The sequence below is a fragment of the Coregonus clupeaformis genome, unplaced genomic scaffold (assembly GCF_020615455.1).
Source record: "Coregonus clupeaformis isolate EN_2021a unplaced genomic scaffold, ASM2061545v1 scaf0088, whole genome shotgun sequence".
NCBI lineage: Eukaryota > Metazoa > Chordata > Actinopteri > Salmoniformes > Salmonidae > Coregonus > Coregonus clupeaformis.
Window position 1 is genome coordinate 206987 of NW_025533543.1, and position 27452 is coordinate 234438.

Below are 27452 nucleotides of genomic sequence, written 5' to 3' on the forward strand. Positions count from 1 at the left end.
AATTCAATATGTTCAATTGCTTTAATAAGATTTTTCTCTCACTGCCCTGAGTTTAAGACAAGGGTTTAGCTATTTTGGAATTAAGAACATTTTTCAAGAATCTAATTTCTTCGTAACTTTATGCTTAAGAAGAAACATAAGAAATAGCGCAAGAAAATTTCCAAGAACCTTAGAGGAATAGCAACTTTTCTTAATTTTCTTTAGTCTATAGTTAAGGGAAAAAATGGCAGTTAAGAATACGTTTATTCTTAAGGTTTTGTGAATCTGGGCCCTGCTGCGTAAATTCTACGAAAAGTCCATTCTGACATAAACTGTATACAATCTAGTCCACCCAGCAGGCTCAACGTAAACCTCCTCAAGCATGCGCAGTTGGTACACGTGGCACTTCCTGTGCATAGTGGATTTCTAGAGTACTAGAAACAGTGAAACGCGCACAAATGTGTACTGTCTTCGCTTCCTTTGATGTTTGAGTACAAAAACGTAGGATCAGTTCAATACACGGTGACAGACTGGCTTTTACAAATAAAATGAGTTTATATAAAACCAGACTAATGCTTAACGTTTTAATAAATACGTTTCTCTAGCGGGATTTTTGCTGGAGTTGAATATTTTGGACTGGAAGTCGTTCTTGTTCAGATCAGAAATATGGACATACAAACTGCCCCATCAGATAGTTTGTACAATATGGCCTGATGAACATGAGTATTTCAATGAAATGTTTTCTGTATTAACACCTTTACATTACAGGAGAGCCGAACTTTGTTAACCTTTTTGTTCCCCTACCGGAAAGATGATAATGAAACATAAACAGGAAGCGGCTAGGCCTGAGGACAGCCATTTCTGTGTCGTGGCTCTCTAACAAAACACGAAGGTGGAGTGGAAGACGTGAATTGCTGGCTCTCATTTGACCACAAGGCCGATTTTCATGATTTTAAGAGCAAATATATTTAGTCAATTGATCTACACTTAGATAGCTAACGGGTAAGTGTTCGCATTAATTATTTTAAATATGGGGTTTGCGACAGTGTTAGTTTATTTGAACGTTCGGTAACACTGCTAGTTAGCTTTATGCTAACGTTATTTGAGCAGGAAGCCTAAAACAAATTGTGTAGGTAGTTTGCTGCTGACGTTAGTTAGCTAACGTTTTGTATTATTTTGAAACATAATGTGGTAACCTTACATTAGGCCCATTACTAGTATGTGAATTACTACCTTGAAACATTTTCTGTAGTTGTAACAAACTGCTTCGCCGTTAATGCCAATACAGCTAACGTTAGCTAACTCCCTCCCTCTACTAGCTCGATGCTAATGACACGTATCTATGAATTCAGATGCACTAAGATAGCAAGAGGGCCAACCAATCATTATGGCAATTTACGTGTGTATGTCAACGTTAGCTAGATTTTAATGTTAACTAGTTAGCTAAATGTGAACAAAACCAACTTCGCCTCCGCTGCCAGCTAAACGTAATATTACAATTTGTGACTTTCACAGCTCGCTGTCCTTCAGTTTTGCTTTAAAACGTTAGCTAGCCAACTGGCCATAGTGGTCGTTGCTAAATTCAAATCAAATTGTATTGGTCACATGCGCCGAATACAACAGGTGCAGACATTACAGTGAAATGCTTACTTACAGCCCTTAACCAACAGTGCATTTATTTTTAACAAAAAAAGTAAAAATAAAACAACAACAAAGTGTTGAGAAAAAAAAGAGCAGAAGTAAAATAAAGTAACAGTAGGGAGGCTATATATACAGGGGGGTACCGTTGCAGAGTCAATGTGCGGGGACACCGGCTAGTTGAGGTAATATGTACATGTGGGTAGAGTTAAAGTGACTATGCATAAATAATTAACAGAGTAGCAGCAGCGTAAAAAGGATGGGGTGGGGGGGCAGTGCAAATAGTCCGGGTAGCCATGATTAGCTGTTCAGGAGTCTTATGGCTTGGGGGTAGAAGCTGTTGAGAAGTCTTTTGGACCTAGACTTGGCACTCCGGTACCGCTTGCCGTGCGGTAGCAGAGAGAACAGTCTATGACTAGGGTGGCTGGAGTCTTTGACAATTTTGAGGGCCTTCCTCTGACACCGCCTGGTATAGAGGTCCTGGATGGCAGGAAGCTTGGCCCCAGTGATGTACTGGGCCGTACGCACTACCCTCTGTAGTGCCTTGCGGTCGGAGGCCAAGCAGTTGCCATACCAGGCGGTGATGCAACCAGTCAGGATGCTCTCGATGGTGCAGCTGTATAATTTTTTGAGGATCTGAGGACCCATGCCAAATCTTTTCAGTCTCCTGAGGGGGAATAGGCTTTGTCGTGCCCTCTTCACGACTGTTTTGGTGTGTTTGGACCATGATAGTTCGTTGGTGATGTGGACACCAAGGAAGTTGAAGCTCTCAACCTGTTCCACTACAGCCCCGTCGATGAGAATGGGGGCGTGCTCAGTCCTCTTTTTTTTCCTGTAGTCCACAATCATCTCCTTTGTCTTGGTCACGTTGAGGGAGAGGTTGTTGTCCTGGCACCACACGGCCAGGTCTCTGACTGCCTCCCTATAGGCTGTCTTCATGGTGATTTTGGTGATTTTCATGGTCTTCATGGTGATTTTGCACCATCAATTACACTGATGTGTTAATGACACAGCTAGTTAGCGGATTGTAACGGGCTAACGTGATGCTCCATTAGCTGTTACAGGATAGGTACTGTTTGGCATAACACAAGTAATTTTCGACCAACCTTAACTTGGCGATACTACTACAGTATCTACGTTCTCGATTCGGCCAAACATGTATCTTCTAAAATGTCTGTATCCAGTTGCAGGTGGTTCGTTTGAATTTAGAAAATGCTCCATTATTAAAATATATATATATTTTGCTCCATGAAGTAATCCACCAATGTGTACAGCGCATATTGTCTATTTAAAATCTAATTGATCGAGACAGGTGAGTGTCATGACATGCGGTACTTTGGGGTGAGAGAATATTTGAAATAGACATGGCAATGTACATATTGTTGGATTACTTAATGGAGCAAAAAAGTTATTTATTTTAATAATGAAACATTTTCTAAATTCAAACAGTACCTATCCTGTAGCGGCTAATGGAGCATCCCATTATGCCGTTAAAATCTGATAGCTATGACACAGACACCTTGGAGCTGAATTTTTATTTTTTGGAGTCAATAAAATCAAACTCAATAGGTATGTGACATGAGATTCATTTGATTGTGTGTGAGTTGGTGAATTCTTGTGTGTAGTGCTCGGTACTTATGCAATGTTGAACCCAATTCCTTTTAGCCAGAAATTGTCTTTTACTTTTGACAGTCTGACATGTTGATACGGTAATAACCTCTTCTAGTAATGTTAGTCATCAAACTAGAAATAACTAAATCAGTCAAAATACATTTTTATATCTCTGGATTCTCCTCTATATTGAATGCTATTGGTCATATATTGAAAATCACCCCCTACTTTTAAATGATTGATTACATCATAGATTGATTAGATAGGAGTGAGATCAACAATGTTATGACAACTACTATTAATTAGTGGGCATTTGAAATGGATATATTTAGTATCTGACACTATGCAACTGCCTTTTGTCTTCTGATTATAGCCACGGCTGTTAAATGTTTCATATTAGTTTGATAAGAAATATACATACTTAAGCAATAAGGCATGAGAACCTGGGAATTATTGTGTGAATAACTCCCGACTAAAGGCTGTTCTTAGGCCTGAGGCAAAGCCAAGGGCCGGGGAAAAAGCCCTTAGAGGGTGTTATTCTTGATAATTCCTGGGTTCGAGGGCCTTATTGCTTTTATAAAACGGTTGCCAACATGTTAAAATATTAATGTTTTCATTAAAAACATTACATTGAGTAAATTCGTTTTATTTCATCCTTCCACCATGCAAAATAGTCTGGGCAAAAGCCAGTCGTTAGTTCAGATTTGCAAGTTGCTAGCCAAATAGACGGGTTGGTTGTTTAGTAACAAAACCGACGCGTGCACAACTGAGGAAAAACAGACAGGGTTGGCTTAGATTGTTGACAACATGTAAGCTATATTTCGTCTCCAATGTTTATTGAAAATATAAATACATTTGCACAATGAGCACTTGTTTCCTCTGAAATACATCCTTATAGTTGTTGGTTAGCTAGCTAGCGAATTTGAGCCATATTAGCATTGACATGAAATCTGTCAAAACAAGACATGGTATCAAGAACAAGATGAAACGAGCCACATGGCAGTTTCTTGTCATTCTTGTTAGCGATGTGGCCATCCAGAATCACAACACGCTGACTTCTGCCCCATGGTAGCGCTCACATCATTTTCCTGACGTTGTCAGCTAACCCATCTATGGTCTGGTCGTTAATTCTATCCATTGCATTTGCAATTGTTGCTATGCTAAACAAATCATTGACATGTAGCTATGCAGGCTAGCTACTTCTCCTTTGCTAGCTTGCCAACTGAAGCTAACAAATATCAAGCAGCTGAAATGACGGCAAGCTATGTGCACTTTCATTTGTTTTACCTCTGTTTCTAAAATCAAATCACATTTTATTGGTCACATACACGTGTTTAGCAGATATTATTGTGGATGTATCGAAATGCTTGGGCTTCTAGCTCCGACAGTGCAGTAATATCTAACAATTTCACAACACATACCCAATACACACAAATCTAAGTAAGGGATGAATTAAGAATATATACAGTGGGGAGAACAAGTATTTGATACACTGCTGATTTTGCAGGTTTTCCTTCTTACAAAGCATGTAGAGGTCTGTAAATTTTATCATAGGTACACTTCAACTGTGAGAGACGGAATCTAAAACAAAAATCCAGAAAATCACATTGTATGATTTTTAAGTAATTAATTTGCATTTTATTGCATGACATAAGTATTTGATACATCAGAAAAGTAGAACTTAATATTTGGTACAGAAACCTTTGTTTGCAATTACATAGATCATACGTTTCCTGTAGGTCTTGACCAGGTTTGCACACACTGCAGCAGGGATTTTGGCCCACTCCTCCATACAGACCTTCTCCAGATCCTTCAGGTTTCGGGGCTGTCGCTGGGCAATACGGACTTTCAGCTCCCTCCAAAGATTTTCTATTGGGTTCAGGTCTGGAGACTGGCTAGGCCACTCCAGGACCTTGAGATGCTTCTTACGAGCCACTCCTTAGTTGCCCTGGCTGTGTGTTTCGGGTCGATGTCATACATGGCCCCATCCATCCTCCCCTCAATACGGTGCAGTCGTCCTGTCCCCTTTGCAGAAAAGCATACCCAAAGAATGATGTTTCCACCTCCATACTTCACGGTTGGGATGGTGTTCTTGGGTTTGTACTCATCCTTCTTCTTCCTCCAAACACGGCGAGTGGAGTTTAGACCAAAAAGCTCTATTTTTGTATCATCAGACCACATGACCTTCTCCCATTCGTCCTCTGGATCATCCAGATGGTCATTGGCAAACTTCAGACGGGCCTGGACATGCGCTGGCTTGAGCAGGGGGACCTTGCGTGCGCTGCAGGATTTTAATCCATGACGGCGTAGTGTGTTACTAATGGTTTTCTTTGAGACTGTGGTCCCAGCTCTCTTCAGGTCAATGACCAGGTCCTGCCGTGTAGTTCTTGGCTGATCCCTCACCTTCCTCAGGATCATTGATGCCCCACGAGGTGAGATCTTGCATGGAGCCCCAGACCGAGGGTGATTGACCGTCATCTGGAACTTCTTCCATTTTCTAATAATTGCGCCAACAGTTGTTGCCTTCTCACCAAGCTCTGTGCCTATTGTCCTGTAGCCCATCCCAGCCTTGTGCAGGTCTACAATTTTATCCCTGATGTCCTTACACAGCTCTCTGGTCTTGGCCATTGTGGAGAGGTTGGAGTCTGTTTGATTGAGTGTGTGGACAGGTGTCTTTTATACAGGTAACGAGTTCAAACAGGGGCAGTTAATACAGGTAATGAGTGGAGAACAGGAGGGGTTCTTAAAGAAACTAACAGGTCTGTGAGAGCCGGAATTCTTACTGGTTGGTAGGTGATCAAATACTTATGTCATGCAATAAAATGCAAATTAATTACTTAAAAATCATACAATGTGATTTTCTGGATTTTTGTTTTAGATTCCGTCTCTCACATTTGAAGTGTACCTATGATAAAAATTACAGACCTCTACATGCTTTGTAAGTAGGAAAACCTGCAAAATCGGCGGTGTATCAAATACTTGTTCTCCCCACTGTACATATATGGACGAGCGACGTCAGAGCGGCATGGACTAAGATACAGTAGAATAGTATAGAATACAGTATATACATATGATGAGTAATGCAAGATATGTAAACATTATTAAAGTGGCTAGGGTTACATTTCTTAAAGTGGCCAGTGATTTCTAGTCTGTCTATAGGCAGCAGCTTCTAATGTGCTAGTGAAGGCTATTTAACAGTCTCTCGGGCCCAGCTTTGATGCACCTGTGCTGACGTCGCCTTCTGGATGATAGCGGGCCGTGGCTCGGGTGGTTGATGTCGTTGATGATCTTTTTGGCCTTCCTGTGACATCGGGTGCTGTAGGTGTCTTGGAGGGCAGGTAGTTTGCCCCCGGTGATGCGTTGGGCAGACCGCACCACCCTCTGGAGAGACCTGCGGTTGCAGGTGGTGCAGTTGCCGTACCAGGTGGTGATACAGCCCGACAGGATGCTCTCAATTGTGCATCTGTAAAAGTTTGTGAGGGTTTCAGGTGCCAAGCCACATTTCTTCTGCCTCCTGAGGTTGAAGAGGCTCTGTTGCACCTTCTTCACCACAGTCTGTGTGGGTGGTCCATTTCAGTTTGTCAGTGATGTGTATGCCAAGGAACTTGAAGCTTTCCACCTTCTCCACTGCGGTCCCGTCGATGTGGATAGGGGGGTGCACCCTCTGCTGTTTCCTGAAGTCCATGATTGTCTCCTTTGTTTTGTTGACGTTGAGTGAGAGGTTATTTTCCTGGCACCACACTCCCAGAACCCTCACCACCTCCTTGTAGGCTGTCTCGTCAATGTTGGTAATCAAGCCTACTACTGTTGTCATCAGCAAACTTGATGATTGAGTTGGAGGCGTGCTTGGCCACGCAGTCATGGGTGAACAGGGAGTACAGGTGTGGGCTGAGCATGCACCCCTGTTGGGCCCAAGTGTTGAGGATCAGCGAAGTGGTGTTGTTTCCTACCTTCAGCACCTGGGGGCGGCCCGTCAGGAAGTCCAGGACCCAGTTGCACAGGGCGGGGTTCAGACACAGGGCCTTGAGCTTAATGATGAGCTTGGAGGATACTATGGTGTTGAAGGCTGAGCTGTAGTCAATGAACAGCATTCTTGCGTAGGTATTCCTCTTGTCCAGATGGGATAGGGCAGTGTTATGGCGATTGCATCGTCTGTGGATCTATTGGGGTGGTAAGCAAATTGAAGTGGGTCTAGGGTGGCTGGTAAGGTAGAGGTGATATGATCCTTGACTAGTCTCTCAAAGCACTTCATAATGACAGAGGTGAGTGCTACGTGGCGATAGTCGTTTAGTTCTGTTACCTTTGCTTTCTTGGGTACAGGAACAATGGTGGCCATCTTGAAGCATGTGGGGACAGCAGACTGGGATAGGGAGAGATTGAATATGTCTGTAAACACACCAGCCAGCTGGTCTGCGCAAGCTCTGAGGACGTGGCTAGGGATGCCGTCTGGGCCGGTAGCCTTGCGAGGGTTAACACGTTTAAATGTTTTACTCATGTCGGCCACGGAGAAGGAGAGCCCACAGTCCTTGGTAGCGGGCCGCGTCGGTGGTACTGTGTTATCCTCAAAGCGGGCGAAGAAGGTGTTTAGCTTGTCCGGAAGCACGATGTCGGTCTCGGCGACGTGGCTGGTTTTCCTTTTGTAGTCCGTGATTGTCTGTAGACCCTGCCACATACAGTTGAAGTCGGAAGTGTACATACACCTTAGCCAAATACATTTAAACTCAGTTTTTCCACAATTCCTGACATTTAATCGTAGTAAAAATTCCCTGTCTTAGGTCAGTTAGGATCACCAATTTATTTTAAGAATGTGAAATGTCCGAATAATAGTAGAGTGATTTATTTAAGCTTTTATTTATTTCATCACATTCCCAGTGGGTCAGAAGTTTACATACACTCAATTAGTATTTGGTAGCATTGCCTTTAAATTGTTTAATTTGGGTCAAACGTTTCGGGTAGCCTTCCACAAGCTTCCCACAATAAGTTGGGTGAATTTTGGCCCATTGCTTTCCTGACAGAGCTGGTGTAACTGAGTCAGGTTCGTAGGCCTCATTGCTCGCACATGCCTTTTCAGTTCTGCGCACACATTTTCTATAGGATTGAGGTCAGGGCTTTGTGATGGCCACTACAATACCTTGACTTTGTTGTCCTTAAGCCATTTTGCCACAACTTTGGAAGTATGCTTGGGGTCATTGTCCATTTGGAAGACCCATTTGCGACCAAGCTCTAACTTCCTGACTGATGTCTTGAGATGTTGCTTCAATATATCCACATAATTCCTTATGATGCCATCTATTTTGTGAAGTGCACCAGTCCCTCCTGCAGCAAAGCACCCCCACAACATGATGCTTGCACCCCCGTGCTTCTTGGTTGGGATGGTGTTCCTGAGCGGTATGACGGCTGTGTGGTCCCATGGTGTTTATACTTGCATACTATTGTTTTGTACAGATGAACGTGGTACCTTCAAGTGTTTGGAAATTGCTCCCAAGGATGCACCAGACTTGTGGAGGTCTACAATTTTCTTTCTGAGGTTTTTGCTGATTTCTTTTGCTTTCCCCATGATGTCAAGCAAAAAGGCACTGAGTTTGAAGGTAGGCCTTGAAATACATCCATAGGTACACCTCCAATTGACTCAAATGATGTCAATTAGCCTATCAGAAGCTTCTAAAGCAATGACATCATTTTATGGAATTTTCCAAGCTTTTTTAAGGCACAGTCAACTTAGTGTATGTAAACTTCTGACCCACTGGAATTGTGATACAGTGAAATAATCTGTCTGTAAACAATTGTAGGAACAATTACTTGTGTCATGCACAAAGTAGATGTCTTAACCGACTTGCCAAAACTATAGTTTGTTAACAAGAAATTTGTGGAGTGGTTGAAAAACGAGTTTTAAAGACTCCAACCTAAGTGTATGTAAACTTCCGACTTCAACTGTATGTCTCGTGTCTGAGCCGTTGAATTGCGACTCCATTTTGTCGCTATACTGACGTTTTGCTTGTTTGATTGCCTTGCTGAATGAATAACTACACTGTTTGTATTCTGCCATATTCCTAGTCACCTTGGCATGGTTAAATGCAGTGGTTCGCGCGAATGTTGCCATCTATCCACGGTTTCTGGTTAGGGTAGGTTTTAATAGTCACAGTGGGTACGACATCTCCTATACATTTCCTGATATACTCAGTTACCGTATCGGTGTATTAGTCTAAATAATTTTCGCAAGCTACCCGGAACACATCCCAGTCCGCGTGATCAAAAGTCCTGAAGCGTGGATTCCGATTGGTCAGACCAGTGTTGAATAGTCCTTAGCACGGGTACTTCCTGTTTGAGTTTCTGCCTATAGGAAGGGAGAAACAAAATGGAGTCATGGTCAGATTTGCCGAATGGAGGGCGGGGGAGGGCCTTGTAAGCATCGTGGAAGTTTGAATAACAGCGGTCCAGTGTTTTTAGCAGTGCGAGGATTACAGTCGATATGTTGATAGAACTTCGGCTGCCTAGTCCTCAAATTTGCTTTGTTAAAATCCCCAGCTACAATAAATGCAGCCCCGGGATATGTTGTTTCCAGTTTGCATAAAGTCAAGTCAAGTGAAGTTCTTTGAGGGCTGTCATGGTATTGGCTTGAGGGGGATATAACCGGCCGTGGCTATAACGGAGTAAAATTATCTTGGGAGATAATACGGTCGGCATTTGATTTAGGTATTCTAGGTCGGGTGAACAAAAGGACTTTAGTTTCTGTATGTTACTACAATTACACCATAAGTCGTTAATCATGAAACACACATATCCTTCCTTCTGCTTCCCGGAGAGAGATTTATTCCTATCTGCGCGATGAACTGAGAATCCCTCTGGCTGGACCGATTCCGACAGAGTATCCCGAGAGAGCCATGTTTCCGTGAAACAAAGTATGTTACAGGCCCTGATGTCTCTCTGGAAAGAAATCCTTGCCCTGAGCTCGTCAACTTTGTTATCCAAAGACTGAACATTAGCGAGTAATATACTCAGAAGTGGTGGATGGTGTGCGCGCCTCCTAAGTCGAACCAGCAGGCAGCCTTGAGTGCCTCTCCTCCGCCGGTGATGTTTTGGGTCGGCCTCTGGAATTAGTTCAATTGCTCTGGGGAGAGTGAACAAAGGATCTGCTTCGGGGAAATCGTATTCCTGGTCGTAATGCTGGTAGTTCTGGTGAGTTACCGACGCTTTGATTTCCAATAGTTCTTCCCGGCTGTATATAATAACACAAAATATTTCCATCTCCGGCGCCATCTTTGATCTCTTTTCTATTGCCATTTCTTTGGATATATCCATTCATAAGGATCCTGATAAATGAATTCGCCTGGCTCAGAGAAGCTGTCAGTCTTGTTGCGTTCATATGCATGGCAAAAAAAAAACTAATGTTGTTCCACAGGTCCCAGAAACAGACAGCAAGGTTTAGACAAACCCCAAATGTTAGCCTAGTAGCATAGGGAAATATTGTCTAGACACTTTTTTTCAGGGGAGATGACGTTTATAAATTGACTGGCTGGGCTGTGGGACAGTGGATGCGCATTGATAAATCTAATGGAACTGTTAACAGGCGTTACCTGAAGAATTCAGAGATTGTGGTGCTATAACTCCCTGCTATCATCCAATCAGCATCCAAACAACCTGTTTTATAATCTGAATTTATTCATGGTATCTTTACCTTTCCCCGACTTATATAGGAGCTATGGCTTTTATAGAGCAATCTGCTCTCACCTCAAATTCTATTAGGGCTAGAAAGCTTTGAGCTGAAAACAGTGACTTGATTGATCAGTGCATGTAAATTATTGCTAGCTGTCAGAACCTGTAGGTTATGTTTGAGTTGAGTACACATCCTCCTATTTAAGAGGCTCTAGCAACAAGGTGAGAACATGAGCCAGCTGGGCTAGCAGGTAGATCTGTCAGGGAGCCTCACATCCTACTGGAAGTAAATGTATCTATCATCTGTAAGTACACTTCCTCTCCTGCACCTCACTGCCCTCTGGCCTTAATATTGAAATATCATACAATATTTTAAGGAGGTGTGTCACTACTTTCTGATTTTGTTTTGGTTAGGCTAAATGCAGTAAATTCTAAATATTATTGTTGGGCTTAGATTGATCAATTACATGTTTAAAAGGACTGATGTTCAGGGGAATTAACATAATTAAGTTGAACATTATATAACACCATAGAATACTATTATATTGTATCTCAGTGCAGTGTGACGACTACTGCTGTAACTGTTTTGAGCATCCATTGACGTAATCATGTAAAATCAGAATGATATGGCCGCCATCTTGAAACAATCAAGGTGGTTGTTTAGCGTAGGGCTCTGCTCTCTTGCTTTGATAGTTGGAAGATATTAGAAGCCGGTGTGGTATATCTTTACTATATATGCTAGCTTCCCTGCTAAACTGTTCTAGAGTAGGGTATTTACTAGGCTGTGTTTTAACACAGGCACCCCAATTCGGATATTTTGCCAGTATATCATTTGCCTCCACTGGATCACGTCACACACATAGATCCTCCAGCCCACCTCAGTGTGTCAGCAGCAGCCAGGGCAAAGGGCAGAGCTCCTGCTGACGTGTAGTTCAGCTGTATTTGCATGGTCTTGACCTTTGGCTCCCGTATACTTTAGCCCTGGAGCTGATTGCATGTTGCATAACTAGAGTCAGAGGTCAGCCAGCCTGCCTGGCACATTGTGCCACACTAGACGGGGAGACAGTTGAGTCCGAGTTTTGTGACAAAAGTCTTGGTGTTATGGTGTGAAATGACCAACTCAGCCAGCCAGGCCACTGAGGCCTCTTTTTCTTTCAAATATATTTTTTGAACCTGCTCAGTGCTCACTGAAGGAGGTATTTATGTAGAGGTCTTGGGAGCATGTTTCCTGTGATACAGTGAAAAATAGGAAAGGGAATAAGATATTCAAGAGTAGCCTACCTTTTTGAGTGTGAATTGCATTTTATTTTGCGTTACAGAAGCTGCATGCACATTGTTATTTTAGAGGATTTTTTCTTAGATGGCCATTGGTTTGTTAGTTTAGTCAAATCGTTCATGTTAAATATTCAGTTCAACAAAGTATTTCAAAAAAGTTAAAAACATTCCCTGTGCACCCTTTCCATGTCAGATTGATTAGGGCAGGACATTAGGTTTGTACCTTGCATGTCTTTGTTATTTTGTCATGGAAAGTACAATAGGCTAATGTTAGCAAACTAAACCTGATTGGGATTATCCATTTACAAGGCCAATGGTCCACTTCAGCAGGCTCTGAGTCAGTGCCATTGAGGCTATGTTCATGACCACAGGTCTTGGCTGTTAGGAAAGAGACTGTGTGAACATTGGTCTGAACTGCCTGTACTTCTGTCTAATGATTCCCACTGGAACAAGATAATACTTCCTGAAGGGAGCCATTGATTGTCATTGTTCTTATCACATGTGGCTAAATCCTTCAGATAAGAGGGACTCTCTCCTTGCAAATGTCCGACAAGCACCACGTTCCACATGCTGAACTCAGATTGCAGGGATTCTAAAATCTTGTAGGTCCTAGACCTAAACACTAGGATAATTTGTTGTTAGTCTACCTTTGGAAACACAAATATAGGCTAATAGCCTAATTATGCAATATTACTTTGCCTGTGTCACTGATGCTTCCCCTGGTTCCAGAAATAGCCAAACCCTTAGAATTATAATAGATCAGGGATGGGCAATTGGTGGCCCGAAGGCCCTCGGATCCCAATATTCTTTGGGGGAACTCAGTCGGGGTCTAAATTTACTGCTGTGAGTTAGAATAGTAGAATACACAAGGTGTAATTTTGAAATTTGGTTGTGCATCAGCAGTTTTTCCTCTTATGTCAGTCAATTAGCCCATGCCAGCTAAAAAAAATTAAGATGGCTAAATTAGTTTAGTTGCCAGCAATCTAAACTTGTTATCATGGTCGAATTACCGGTTGGGGGACCCCCATTGATTTTGTTAGTCTCACTCATATCATATTTTATTTAACCTTTAGTTTATCAGGGAGTCATACTGAAACTAAAGTCTATTTTTACAGATGCTTCGGGCTAGTCCCCGTAGTTACAGTGAAGGGAAATCTTAACGCTACAGCATACAATGACATTCTAGACGATTCTGTGCTTCCAACTTTGTGGCAACAGTTTGGGGAAGGCCCTTTCCTGTTTCAGCATGACCATGCCCCCGTGCACAAAGTGAGGTCCATACAGAAATGGTTTGTCGAGATCGGTGTGGAAGAACTTAAACATAAATACTGTAGATACGATGCAAGTCAAACGAGATACAACTACCACATGTAAATACAGTATAATACACAGAGGTCCTGGTGAGCAATACAGAACCTTGACAGGAGCAGTGGAGCTGGGCTCAGAGAGACAGTGAAAAGGGGAGCTGGTGTTTAGGTTCCTCACCATGTTCTGAGACAAAGCAGCGTAGTTTGGGACCCCCAGGACTTGTGTGAGGAAGTTGGGGTTGCAGTTTCTTCCAGTCCAGAGATAGATCACCTGATGGAGAAAGGAGAAGTCAGTCAACACTGTGTTCATGTTGTCCATCTGTCCATTTCTTCAGAAAAATCCACTGTAGATAGATATGCAACACTATCTAGGTTGTACGCCAAATGACAGAAAAACATTCCTCAATAAAATCAGCATCATCATGTAAATGAGCGCAAGCTAAAGCATGATGGAGCAATGCATCAGACTTGATTATTCATGTGTCAATGTTTTAATTGTATCTGTCCCTAACAAATAAATGCATCATCATGGTCATGCTACTAACCGAGCCAGTGTCCATGAGGAAGGCCCCCTCTCTGCTCAGCTTCTCCACAGACAACTGCTGGACTTTGGGCTGGGGTATGGTGCACTTAATGATGTTCAGAGCTCCCTGTGGAGGGGTGTAGGGAGAGAAAAATAGGAGGGGAGAAGCTGAGTTAACCCCTTCAAATTACTGGATTCGGCTGTATAAAACCGAGCACCGCCATGCAATCTCCATAGACAAACATTTGCAGGAGAATGGCCTTACTGAAGAGCTCAGTGACTTTCAACGTGGCACCATCACAGGATGCCACCTTTCCAACAAGTCAGTTTGTCAAATTTCTGCCCTGCTATAGCTGCCCCGGTCAACTGTAAGTGTTGTTATTTTGAAGTGGAAACGTCTAGGAGCAACAACTGCTCAGCCGCGAAGTGGTAGGCCACACAAGCTCACAGAACGGGACCGCCAAATGCTGAAGCGTGTAAAAATAGTCTGTCCTCGGTTGCAACACTCACTACCGAGTTCCAAACTGCCTCTGAAAGCAACGTCAGCACAAGAGAGCGGGAGCTTCATGAAATGGGTTTCCACGGCCGAGCAGCCTCACACAACACTAAGATCACCATGCACAATGCCAAGCGTCGGCTGGAGTGGTGTAAATCTCGCCTCCATTGGAATCTGGAGCAGTGGAAACACCTTCTCTGGAGTGATGAATCACGCTTCACCATCTGGCAGTCCGACGGACGAATCTGGCTTTGGCAGATGCCAAGAGAACGCTACCTGCTCCAATGCATAGTGCCAACTGTAAAGTTTGGTGGAGGAGGAATAATGGTCTGGGGCTGTTTTTCATGGTTCGGGCTAGTCCCCGTAGTTCCAGTGAAGGGAAATCTCAACGCTACAGCATACAATGACATTCTAGACGATTCTGTGCTTCCAACTTTGTGGCAACAGTTTGGGGAAGGCCCTTTCCTGTTTCAGCATGACCATGCCCCCGTGCACAAAGTGAGGTCCATACAGAAATGGTTTGTCGAGATCGGTGTGGAAGAACTTGACTGGCCTGCACTGAATTGGAATGCCGACTGTGAGCCAGGCCTAATTGCCCCGACCTCACTAATGCTCGTGGCTGAATGGAAGCAAGTCCCCGCAGCAATGTTCCAACATTTAGTGGAAAGCCTTCCCAGAAGAGTGGAGGCTGTTTATAGCAGCAAAGGGGGGACCAACTCCATATTAATACCCATGATTTTGGAATGAGATGTTGGACGAGCGTGTGTCCACATACTTGTGTGTGTATATACACTGCTCAAAAAAATAAAGGGAACACTAAAATAACACATCCTAGATCTGAATGAATGAAATAATCTTATTAAATACTTTTTTCATTACATAGTTGAATGTGCTGACAACAAAATCACACAAAAATTATCAATGGAAATCAAATGAATCAACCCATGGAGGTCTGGATTTGGAGTCACCCTCAAAATTAAAGTGGAAAACCACACTACAGGCTGATCCAACTTTGATGTAATGTCCTTAAAACAAGTCAAAATGAGGCTCAGTAGTGTGTGTGGCCTCCACGTGCCTGTATGACCTCCCAACAACACCTGGGCATGCTCCTGGTGAGGTGGCGGATGGTCTCCTGAGGGATCTCCTCCCAGACCTGGACTAAAGCATCCGCCAACTCCTGGACAGTCTGTGGTGCAACATGGCGTTGGTGGATGGAGCGAGACATGATGTCCCAGATGTGCTCAATTGGATTCAGGTCTGGGGAACGGGCGGGCCAGTCCATAGCATCAATGCCTTCCTCTTGCAGGAACTGCTGACACACTCCAGCCACATGAGGTCTAGCATTGTCTTGCATTAGGAGGAACCCAGGGTCAACCGCACCAGCATATGGTCTCACAAGGGGTCTGAGGATCTCATCTTGGTACCTAATGGCAGTCAGGCTACCTCTGGCGAGCACATGGAGGGCTGTGCGGCCCCCAAAGAAATGCCACCCCACACCATGACTGACCCACCGCCAAACCGGTCATGCTGGAGGATGTTGCAGGCAGCAGAACGTTCTCCACGGCGTCTCCAGACTCTGTCACATCTGTCACGTGCTCAGTGTGAACCTGCTTTCATCTGTGAAGAGCACAGGGCGCCAGTGGCGAATTTGCCAATCTTGGTGTTCTCTGGCAAATGCCAACGTCCTGCACGGTGTTGGGCTGTAAGCACAACCCCCCACCTGTGGACGTCGGGCCCTCATACCACCCTCATGGAGTCTGTTTCTGACCGCTTTGAGCAGACACATGCACATTTGTGGCCTGCTGGAGGTCATTTTGCAGGGCTCTGGCAGTGCTCCTCCTGCTCCTCCTTGCACAAAGGCGGAGGTAGCAGTCCTGCTGCTGGGTTGTTGCCCTCCTACGGCCTCCTCCACGTCTCCTGATGTACTGGCCTGTCTCCTGGTAGCGCCTCCATGCTCTGGACACTACGCTGACAGACACAGCAAACCTTCTTGCCACAGCTCGCATTGATGTGCCATCCTGGATGAGCTGCACTAACTGAGCCACTTGTGTGGGTTGTAGACTCCGTCTCATGCTACCACTAGAGTGAAAGCACCGCCAGCATTCAAAAGTGACCAAAACATCAGCCAGGAAGCATAGGAACTGAGAAGTGGTCTGTGGTCACCACCTGCAAAACCAGTCCTTTATTGGGGGTGTCTTGCTAATTGCCTATAATTTCCACCTGTTGTCTATTCCATTTGCACAACAGCATGTGAAATGTATTGTCAATCAGTGTTGCTTCCTAAGTTGACAGTTTGATTTCACAGAAGTGTGATTGACTTGGAGTTACATTGTGTTGTTTAAGTGTTCCCTTTATTTTTTTGAGCAGTGTGTATATATATATATATATATATACAGTGAGGGAAAAAAGTATTTGATCCCCTGCTGATTTTGTACGTTTGCCCACTGACAAAGAAATGATCAGTCTATAATTTTAATGGTAGGTTTATTTGAACAGTGAGAGACAGAATAACAACAAAGAAATCCAGAAAAACGCATGTCAACATTTTTATAAATTGATTAGCATTTTAATGAGGGAAATAAGTATTTGACCCCTCTGCAAAACATGACTTAGTACTTGGTGTCAAAACCCTTGTTGGCAATCACAGAGGTCAGACGTTTCTTGTAGTTGGCCACCAGGTTTGCACACATCTCAGGAGGGATTTTGTCCCACTCCTCTTTGCAGATCTTCTCCAAGTCCTTAAGGTTTCGAGCCTGACGTTTGGCAACTCGAACCTTCAGCTCCCTTCACAGATTTTCTATGGGATTAAGGTCTGGAGACTGGCTAGGCCACTCCAGGACCTTTAATGTGCTTCTTCTTGAGCCACTCCTTTGTTGCCTTGGCCGTGTGTTTTGGGTCATTGTCATGCTGGAATACCCATCCACGACCCATTTTCAATGCCCTGGCTGAGGGAAGGAGGTTCTCACCCAAGATTTGACGGTACATGGCGCCGTCCATCGTCCCTTTGTTGCGGTGAAGTTGTCCTGTCCCCTTAGCAGAAAAACACCCCCAAAGCATAATGTTTCCACCTCCATGTTTGACGGTGGGGATGGTGTTCTTGGGGTCATAGGCAGCATTCCTCCTCCTCCAAACATGGCGAGTTGAGTTGATGCCAAAGAGCTCGATTTTGGTCTCATCTGACCACAACACTTTCACCCAGTTCTCCTCTGAATCATTCAGATGTTAATTGGCAAACTTCAGACGGGCCTGTATATGTGCTTTCTTGAGCAGGGGGACCTTGCGGGTGCTGCAGAATTTCAGTCCTTCACGGCGTAGTGTGTTACCAATTGTTTTCTTGGTGACTATGGTCCCAGCTGCCTTGAGATCATTGACAAGATCCTCCCGTGTAGTTCTGGGCTGATTCCTCACCGTTCTCATGATCATTGCAACTCCACGAGGTGAGATCTTGCATGGAGCCCCGGGCCGAGGGAGATTGACAGTTATTTTGTGTTTCTTCCATTTGCGAATAATCGCACCAACTGTTGTCACCTTCTTGGCAATGGTCTTGTAGCCCATTCCAGCCTTGTGTAGGTCTACAATCCTGTCCCTGACATCCTTGGAGAGCTCTTTGGTCTTGGCCATGGTGGAGAGTTTGGAATCTGATTGATTGATTGCTTCTGTGGACAGTTGTCTTTTATACAGGTAACAAGCTGAGATTAAGAGCACTCCCTTTAAGAGTGTGCTCCTAATCTCCGCTCGTTACCTGTATAAAAGACACCTGGGAGCCAGAAATCTTTCTGATTGAGAGGGGGTCAAATACTTATTTCCCTCATTAAAATGCAAATCAATTTATAACATTTTTGTTCAAATAAACCTACCATTTTAAAATTATAGACTGAACATGTCTTTGTCAGTGGGCAAACGTACAAAATCAGCAAGGGATCAAATACTTTTTTCCCTCACTGTGTATATATATATATATATATATATATATATATATATTTTTTTTTTTTTATATGTAAAATATACTGAACAAAAATATAAACGCAACAATTTCAAATAACGAAATCAGTCACTTGAAATAAATAAATTAGGCCCTAATCTATTGATTTCACATGACTAGACAGGGGCATGGGAGGGCATAGGCCCACCATCTGGGGGAGCCAGGCCCAGCCAATTTATTCCAGAGTTTTTCCCCACAAAAGGGCATTATTACAGACAGAAATACTCCTCAGTTTCATCAGCTGCCGGGAGGCTGGTCCCATTTGATCCCGCAGGTGAAGAAGCTGGATGTGGAGGTCCTGGGCTTGCGTGGTCTGAGGTTGTGAGGCCGGTTGGACATACTGCCAAATTCTCTAAAGTGTCGTTGGAGGCGGCTTATGGTAGAGAAATGAACATTCAATTCTCTGGCAACAGCGCTGGTGGACATTCCTTCAGTCAGCATGCCAATTGCATGCTCCCTTAACTTGAGACATTTGTGGCATTGTGTTGTGAGACAACTGCACATTTTAATGGCCTTTTATTGTCCCCAGCACAAGGTGCATCTGTGTAATGATCATGCTGTTTAATCAGCTTCTTGTTATGCCACACCTGTCAGGTGGATGGATTATCTTAGCAAGGAGAAATGTTCACTAACAGGGATGTAAACTAATTTGTGCAAAATATTTGAGAGAAATAAGCTTTGTGTATGTAAAATGTCTGGGATCTTTTATTTCAGCTCATGAAACATGGGACCAACACTTTACATGTTGCGTTTTATATTTTGGTTCAGTGTGTGTGTATATATACAGTGCATTCGTAAAGTATTAAGACCCCTTCCCCTTTTCCACATTTTGTTACGTTACTTCCTTATTCTAAAATTGATTAAATTAAATGTTCGCTCATCAATCTACACACAATACCCTATAATGACAGCGAAAGCAGTTTTTAGAAATTCTTGCTAATTAAAAAAGAATTCTAACAGAAATACCTTATTAGTATTCAGACCCTTTGCTATGAGACTCGAAATTGAGCTCAAGTGCATCCTGTTTCCGTTGATCATCCAATGTTTCTACAACTTGATTGGAGTCCACCTGTTGTAAATGTTATAGATTGGACATGATTTGGAAAGGCACACACCTGTCTGTATAAGGTCCCACAGTGGACAGTGCATGTCAGAACAAAAACCAAGCCATGAGGTCGACGGAATTGTCGGTAGAACTCCGAGACAGGATTGTGTCGAGGCACAGATCTGGGGGAAGTGTACTAACACATTTCTGCAGCATTGAAGGTCCCCAAGAACACAGTGGCCTCCATCATTCTTAAATGGAAGAAATGTGGTACCACCAAGACTCTTTCTAGAGCTGGCCGCCTGGCCAAACTGAGCGATCAGGGGAGAAAGGCCTTGGTCAGGGAGGTGATCAAGAACCCGATGGTCACTCTGACAGAGCTCTAGAGTTTCTCTGTGGAGATGGGAGAACCTTCCAGAAGGACAACCATCTCTGCAGCACTCCACCAATCAGGCCTTTATGGTAGAGTGGCCAGAATGAAGCCACTCCTCAGTAAAAGGCACATGACAGCCCGCTTGGAGTTTTCCAAAAGGCACCTAAAGGACTCTCAGACCATGAGAAACAAGATTCTCTGGTCTGATGAAACCAATATTGAACTCTTTGGCCTGAATGCCAAGTGTCACGTCTGGTGAAGCATGGTGGTGGCAGCATCATGCTTTGGGGATGTTTTTTAGCGGCAGGGACTGGGAAACTAGTCATGATCGAGGGAAAGATGAATGGAGCAAAGTACAGCGAGATCCTTAATGAACACTTGCTCCAGAGCACACAGGACCTCAGATTGGGGGCAAAGGTTCACCTTCCAACAGGACACCGACCCCAAGCACACAGCCAAGATAATGCAGGAGTGGCTTCGGGACAAGTCTCTGAATGTCCTTGAGTGGCCCAGCCAGAGCCTGGACTTGAACCCGATCGAACGTCTCTTGAGGGACCTGAAAATAGCTGTGCAGCGACGCTCCCCATCCAACCTGACCGAGCTCGAGAGGATCTGCAGAGAGGAATGGGAGAAACTCCCCAAATACAGGTGTGCCAAGCTTGTAGCGTCATACTCAAGAAGATTCGAGGCGGTAATCGCTGCCAAAGGTGCTTTAACAAAGTACTGAGTAAAGGGTCTGAATACTTATGTAAATTTAAAATGTCGGTTTTATTTTTAATAAATTTGCAACAATTTCTAAAAACCTGTTTTTGCTTTGTCATTATGGGGTGTTGTGTGTAGATTGAGGGGGGGGGGGAACTATTTAATCAATTTTAGGACAAGCCTGTAACGTAACAAAATGTGGAAAAAGTAAAGGGGTCTGAATACTTTCCGAATGCACTGTATATATTCCTTTTATTTTCCCCTAATCCTACCACCCCTCCCTTAATTGGAGTAAACTAATGGACAACAACACTTAGGCTTCTACTTCCAGTTTACGTACCATATACATTTTACGGACACAGTATATTTTACAATAGTTATCTTTGTTTTTTAGTCCCATCCTTCAGCTACCCTCAACCCCTCCCATCTATCTCTGAAGACCATCCAATTTTGATTTCTATTTGCCATATAGTTTTCCGCTGTGATGTTTCACAAAAGTTCTGAACCTTTCTATTCTCATGGTTTCTAAAGATTGTACATGAAATAAACATTTTTGCTAAGAGTATTATTATATTATTGATCGATTGACTAGGACTTTTCAAATCACCCAGCAGTGCTATTTGCAGAGTTGGCTCCAGGTAAATGTTGCAATTCTTCAGCCATTTCTTAACCTGCGACCAAAAACAAGCTACATATGGACAGTACCAAAACAAATGGTCTAATGATTGTCTCTTTGCAGCTAAATCTGCAGAGCTGTGATGGTTGTATCCCCCATATATATAACATTCTATTGGTTGCAATAATTTTGTATAATTTAAATAGAAAAACTTAAATTTTGAATCCGTTGTCCTTATGTGTATCAGTTCATAAACCATGTGCCATGGAATCGGTACATCTCAAATCTCTTCCCAACTTTTTTGCAGTCTATATGGCTCAGCTGTCAATTTTGTGTTCCTTAAATGAAACTGGTATACTTTATCACATTTTTCTTTAACCAATTTTGGTCTTTAATGCAGGCCGACAGACGAGTTCCTTACTTTTTCCACCTTCCACTTGCCTCTTCCATTTTTTGCAGTAATGCTGCAATTTGTTGGTTGTAATGTTGAGTAGAATAGACATTACCATATATTTGTGTTAGCTGCATGTGTGACAACTCCACTAGTCCTATTTCTGATATAATTTACTAAGATTATACAATTTTCAAATGTTTTCCCAAAATGTTATTTTTTCAAATCAATTAGTATATTTGAGTTTACCCATAATATGTTGTAATATTTGTTCTGTCTTTCCTGGTAGATTAAACTGAAATTGCAACCAACTTTCTATGGCTTGTTTTAAAAATAACTATTTTTGAGATTTTATTTTCAAATAACCGAAAGTGAGCGGTTGTAATCTGAATAAAGGGAAAAGGGCCATTCTTGAACATGGGTTGAGACATTTTTACTAATCTGCTAGAGAACCAGTTCAGATTTATCAAGAGATTTACCATTAAAAAAATTGTATTACCAATATATTGTTATATTGGTATAAACAAAAGTAATTTGTTTTGATTTGAAAATGTATGCGTTAATGCATACGTGGCTGTCTCTATGGAAATTTTGTTGTCAACATTTTCAAATTTAATGATATTGAAAATCTGCCTAAAATATCGGCCATCGGCCTCGACCACCAAAAATCGGCATCTGTTCTAAAAAAAATCAAGATTAGTCGTTCTCTTGTAAAAACTACAGGTCCCAGAATCGACCCCTGCGGGACACCTTTTGTAATATCCAGGGAATCTGATTTAAGACCATCAGTAAATACACTGAGTTCTATCTGTCAAGTAATTGTTAAACCAGTTACCATCTCAATATAAGAAAGGTGTTCCTAATGTTTTGTATATTTATTGTATGACAAAATGTGTAAAACAGCAACTGCGGCCCCTCGTGATGAGTTTAGATTTTTTGTGGCCCCAACCACCATCAAAGTTGCCCATCCCTGATATAGATTTAACAGTTTTGGAATCCGGGATAACTAATAGCCCATATCTTCACTATTGGGTCATGCCGCATTCAAAACAACTGGGAACTCTGAGATCTCCGACTTCCAACTTCAGTGCGTTCATGACAACTGGGAACTCTGACTAAAACAAGCTCAGACTGGGGAAAAATAGTTTTAACGGTCATCCAACTCGGAATTCCAACTCGGGAACTCTGGCCTCTTTGTAGAGCTCCGACTTTCCGACAGGAACATCACTGACGTCATGATTTGACCTTATATTTTTCAGAGTTCCCAGTTGTCTTGAAAGCACCAATCTCGTTATTTGAGATTGGGGACACTGCTGTTGTTTTCTAGCTTTCATGAGGCCTATATCTTTTTATTTTCTTTGTGTCTAAGGAAGATCACAGAGCCAAGTAATTAGTCAAACGTTTTGGCATGTACTGTTCTTGCATGCCTGTTCATCGCCTCTGTTCTTGCGGTCTTACAGGATTCACCAGCTCCGGATATGTCCTTCATATTTGATTGGATTTATAGTGGTTTCAGTAGCGTACTGCAGTTTCTAGGTAAGTACTATCTAAACATCACCTATTACACTTTCAATACTGTCCTCTGAATGGTTTGTATAGGAATATGTATCTCAAGCTACTCAGTACTGATACCTTTTCTGTTTCTTATTTCTTGGTTTCCCAATCGCCACCTGTTCTAAAGAATGACAAGTGTGGTACTGTCTGTCGTTCCTAGAAATCCATGTTGTCCCTCTAGTGGTTGAATGTGGTAGCTGATGATTTGAGTAGTATAGGACTAGGCCTAGGTGTTGTTTTAGTGTGTGCCCACTGCCAAGCTACAGTCAAACACAAACGAGGCTGCTGCTACCACTCTCTTTAGCCTCCCTCTCCAGAGCCCTCTAGTTTCTGTGACAATAGCTAGCTTTCATAACCCGAGAGGCGTGGTGACACTCCTGCTTACCTTGTTAAACAGGTACTGCTGATATTCTAGTGGTGTTGAGTAATGATGGGCGGCAGTTAGCTTAGTGGTTAAGAGCGTTGTGCCAGTAATCGAAAGGTCGCTGGTTCTAATCCCCGAGCCGACTAGGTGAAAAATCTGTAGGTGCCCTTGAGCAAGGCACTTAACCCTAATTGCTCCTGTAAGTCGCTCTGGATAAGAGCGTCTGCTAAATGACTAAAATGTAAATGTAATGATGACGGCTAGGCCTAAGAGCTGACTCGGATAGAAATGACAGGCATTCATCCAGTGCTGTAGGTATACTTGTTGGTTTTGTTTGGTAGTGCAGGTCAGGAGTGTATTTTGAATCTTAGATAAAAAGGCTAGTTCACTATAGTTTATGCATACCTGACAGCAAGTCTTAACTTGTTACTTCCACACTTTCAAGTTTGACTTATTTTGTTGCTGAGAATATTTATTAGACTTTCCAATGATTTGGTTTCATTGTGAATACATTGTTAGGCAAAGGAAAGTCAACAATTATTGACAGGGAAAGGTGATAGGAAGTCGCAGCTTCGTTTTTAATGTGCAAAAAACTTTCCAAAATATTTGTTTGATTTATATTTTTTAAATTACATTTTAGGACTGTACAAGAAATCGGGCAAGTTAGTATTTCTTGGACTGGACAATGCTGGCAAGACAACGCTACTGCACATGCTCAAAGATGACAGATTGGGACAGCATGTGCCAACTTTACATCCAAGTGAGTAGATATTTTATAGTCACATTTGTATCATTTTTCTATAAACGTATCCATCAAAGAGCTAAGGGAACAGACGGCAGCTTATGAACAGGCCTAATAGTTCAACAAATCAAATCAAATCAAATTGTATTGGTCACATGCGCCGAATACAACAGGTGCAGACATTACAGTGAAATGCTTACTTACAGCCCTTAACCAACAGTGCATTTATTTTTAACAAAAAAAGTAAAAATAAAACAACAAAAAAAGTGTTGAGAAAAAAAGAGCAGAAGTAAAATAGAATAACAGTAGGGAGGCTATATATACAGGGGGGTACCGGTGCAGAGTCAATGTGCGGGGGCACCGGCTAATTGAGGTAGTTGAAGTATGATCCAAGTATGATCTTCTAAGACTAGACTAAATCCAAAAAATAGTGCCTAAATGAACACTGCACTGGCTACTTTTACTCTTGTCCTACTTATTTGATGGTTACTCAATTGGCTGAGCTTGTGTAGTAGTTTCCCAATGTAACCATGACCCATTTTACCCACCAGCCTCGGAAGAGCTGACGATCGCTGGCATGACCTTCACCACCTTTGACCTTGGAGGCCATGCACAAGGTATGTATGTGTGCCTGACTGTCTGTGTGTGAGAGAAAGTTGATTTGTGGTTCCCAGCAAAACTGCACTGCAATCATTTATCTTGCTTTGTGCGTGTTTTCAAACAGCTCGCAGAGTGTGGAAAAACTACCTCCCCGCCATCAACGGCATAGTCTTCCTTGTGGATTGCGCGGACATACCGAGATTGGCTGAGTCCAAAACAGAACTTGATGTGAGTATCATCGATTCACAACCACATTGAAAAAGCCCCATGAATAAGATGAATGGGACTGAAAACTATCACATTTCAATTTAAAACCCACCATATATGTTCTATTGAAACAACAAATGGCCTTTTCATAAGCAGTTAATCCGTTTTGTACTGATTTCTTTGGATATGTGCCATGAAAGAATGGTTTCTTTACCGTTTCCAAAGTCATGATAACTGCTCAAAGTTAGTCTGTTGAAATGAAGGCATGCCTTGCCCTTTAATGGGTAGATAATGTCTAAGATCATGACATGTTTGGTGGGGAGTAATGTGATAACCTAACCATACATCTCTGTCCTGTGGTACACACAGGCACTAATGACAGATGAGACCATTGGAAACGTGCCTATCCTGGTCCTCGGCAACAAGATTGACAGACCAGAAGCCATCAGTGAGGAGAAACTGCGTGAGCTGTTTGGATTGTATGGACAGACAACAGGCAAGGTGAGGAGATTACTGTGCCACCCACTTTTCTTTCCTCACAGTGCAACAACTGAACTGTACAACAAATCACGAGTTTCACCTTGTCAGGTCATGTTGGAAAACTGTTGGCCCTAACAGTAACCAAAGCAGTATCCAGTTGAAAAGCATACCTCTAACATAGATAAGGTTTTTAAAACAAAGGAAGAACAAAAACAAACAGAGCCACAGGTGGTTAGAACAACCATGCATTTGAATGTTGTTCCCTGACATTGTTCTTCTGGTCTCCAGGGCAACATTCCAATGAAGGAGCTGAACACGAGACCACTGGAGTTGTTCATGTGCAGCGTGCTGAAGAGGCAGGGCTACGGGGAGGGCTTCCGCTGGCTCTCCCAGTACATCGACTAGAGCCCCGGCAGCAGGAGGCGCTATAGGGAGACTCCCCCACTTCTACCACCACCGCCACCACACTCAGTCCCATGTTTGGTTTATAAAGTCTGCCTCCGCTATCAGAAAAGATGGTACAACTTGAACCCAATAGACTTTTATTGGTCTCTGGAACATTTTTTTTTTTTGTGGCTTTTTTTCCTCTTTACTCTCTTTTTCTAAGAGAATTAACATAGCATCGATTGTGCAGAAGTGTTTAAAAAAAATTCTAACTGATGAATATTTTCTATTCTGTTTCAATCTTTTCACCTCCCCCAGTGACATCTGTTGGTGTGATAAATGCATTATAACTGTCAATCTGTAAATGAATCTAATGGTATAGGCCCACCGTACCCTTACAGCACATTTTGAGCAATGAGACAGAGCTGAGTAGTTGTACACGTCGCAATACACTTTTTTAACAGGAAAGACAACATGCAGACGTGACTCGTGTTTAATCGTCATGTTTCATTCATGTATTTTTTTTTCATCCTATATATATTTTTTACATTATTTCAATAAACATAGAAAGAAATGTGGTCATGTAGACAGCAGCACTCACCCTTATGTGGCTGTGTCATACTCTTATATTATCCAGAGCCCTGCATTGATCTACATTAATGTATTGGAAACACTTAAATTCCTTAGGAGGTTGTCACTTATTGGCATTTAAGAGGATCACATTTCAATAACACTGCACTGACTAGTCCCAGGCTCCAAGACATGAGTGGAGGTAGGCCAAAGGGTTGTAGGCAGCATGGACCTCTCAGGGTCCACATGCAGTGGCATGAGAAGATGGTAGAAAGGAACATGGACCACAATGGGAGGGGACATTTTAATTCATAAGAAGTAAAAGGAAAGTAATTATTGGCTATATAACCATCTCTTTGAGTCTGAGGTTCGAAGTTGAAATTGTTAGCTAGCAGACAAGATCAGAAAGATGATATTTAACTGTGAATTAAATGATTGAAAATAGCTTGATAACATGCAGTAAAAAGTGATTGGCACAATGTTAGAAAGCCATCTTACAGATGAGTTCCCCTGAGCAGACCCGAACGGGATGAATACATTGACCAAGTTAGATATGAGGAATAGTCCACGAGTGGGAACGGATAGGCAAACGACAACCTGTAAGGGACTATATAAAATGTACATGCCCACCATACATAGATTTTTTTTAAATAAGCGGTTTCCTTGTTCAATGTGCATTTATAAAACAACTATTATGCATGCCGTGTATTTTTATTTTTAAGGACCATTACAGAAGTACAACACGAGGGAGCAAATGCCAAATTACAATGTAGAGAATTGAGTGCTTATCTCAATTGTTTTATTTTTAAGAACCATAATGGAATGGCGCATAATACTTTTTTTGTTCTGTCCCTTTGCGTCTCTTTATTCTCTCATATTCCATGAGCTGTTCCGATAAGGGAGAGACTTTCTGTTTGCATCATAAATTGAAATAAATGTTTGCAATGAATAACAGGTTAA

General features: G+C 42.6%; 2 protein-coding genes across 2 annotated transcripts in view; one reads left to right on the forward strand and one right to left on the reverse strand.

The window, feature by feature from the left end:
• Window positions 1–14275, reverse strand: part of LOC121574001 (protein transport protein Sec24A) — a 36116-nt gene extending 21841 nt beyond the window's left edge. The window contains exons 1-2 of the mRNA XM_041886493.2: window positions 14009–14275; window positions 13642–13734 (exon numbers count right to left, since the gene is read on the reverse strand). The gene's annotated coding sequence lies outside the window, so the exon portion shown is untranslated. The remainder of the gene's footprint in view (window positions 1–13641; window positions 13735–14008) is intronic.
• LOC121574002 (GTP-binding protein SAR1b) lies at window positions 824–27452 on the forward strand. Its single transcript, XM_041886495.2, has 7 exons — window positions 824–981; window positions 23052–23127; window positions 24150–24269; window positions 24803–24868; window positions 24976–25079; window positions 25428–25559; window positions 25827–27452. The coding sequence occupies exons 2-7, from the start codon at window positions 23070–23072 to the stop codon at window positions 25941–25943; spliced, it is 597 nt and encodes a 198-aa protein (XP_041742429.1). The 5' UTR covers window positions 824–981; window positions 23052–23069; the 3' UTR covers window positions 25944–27452.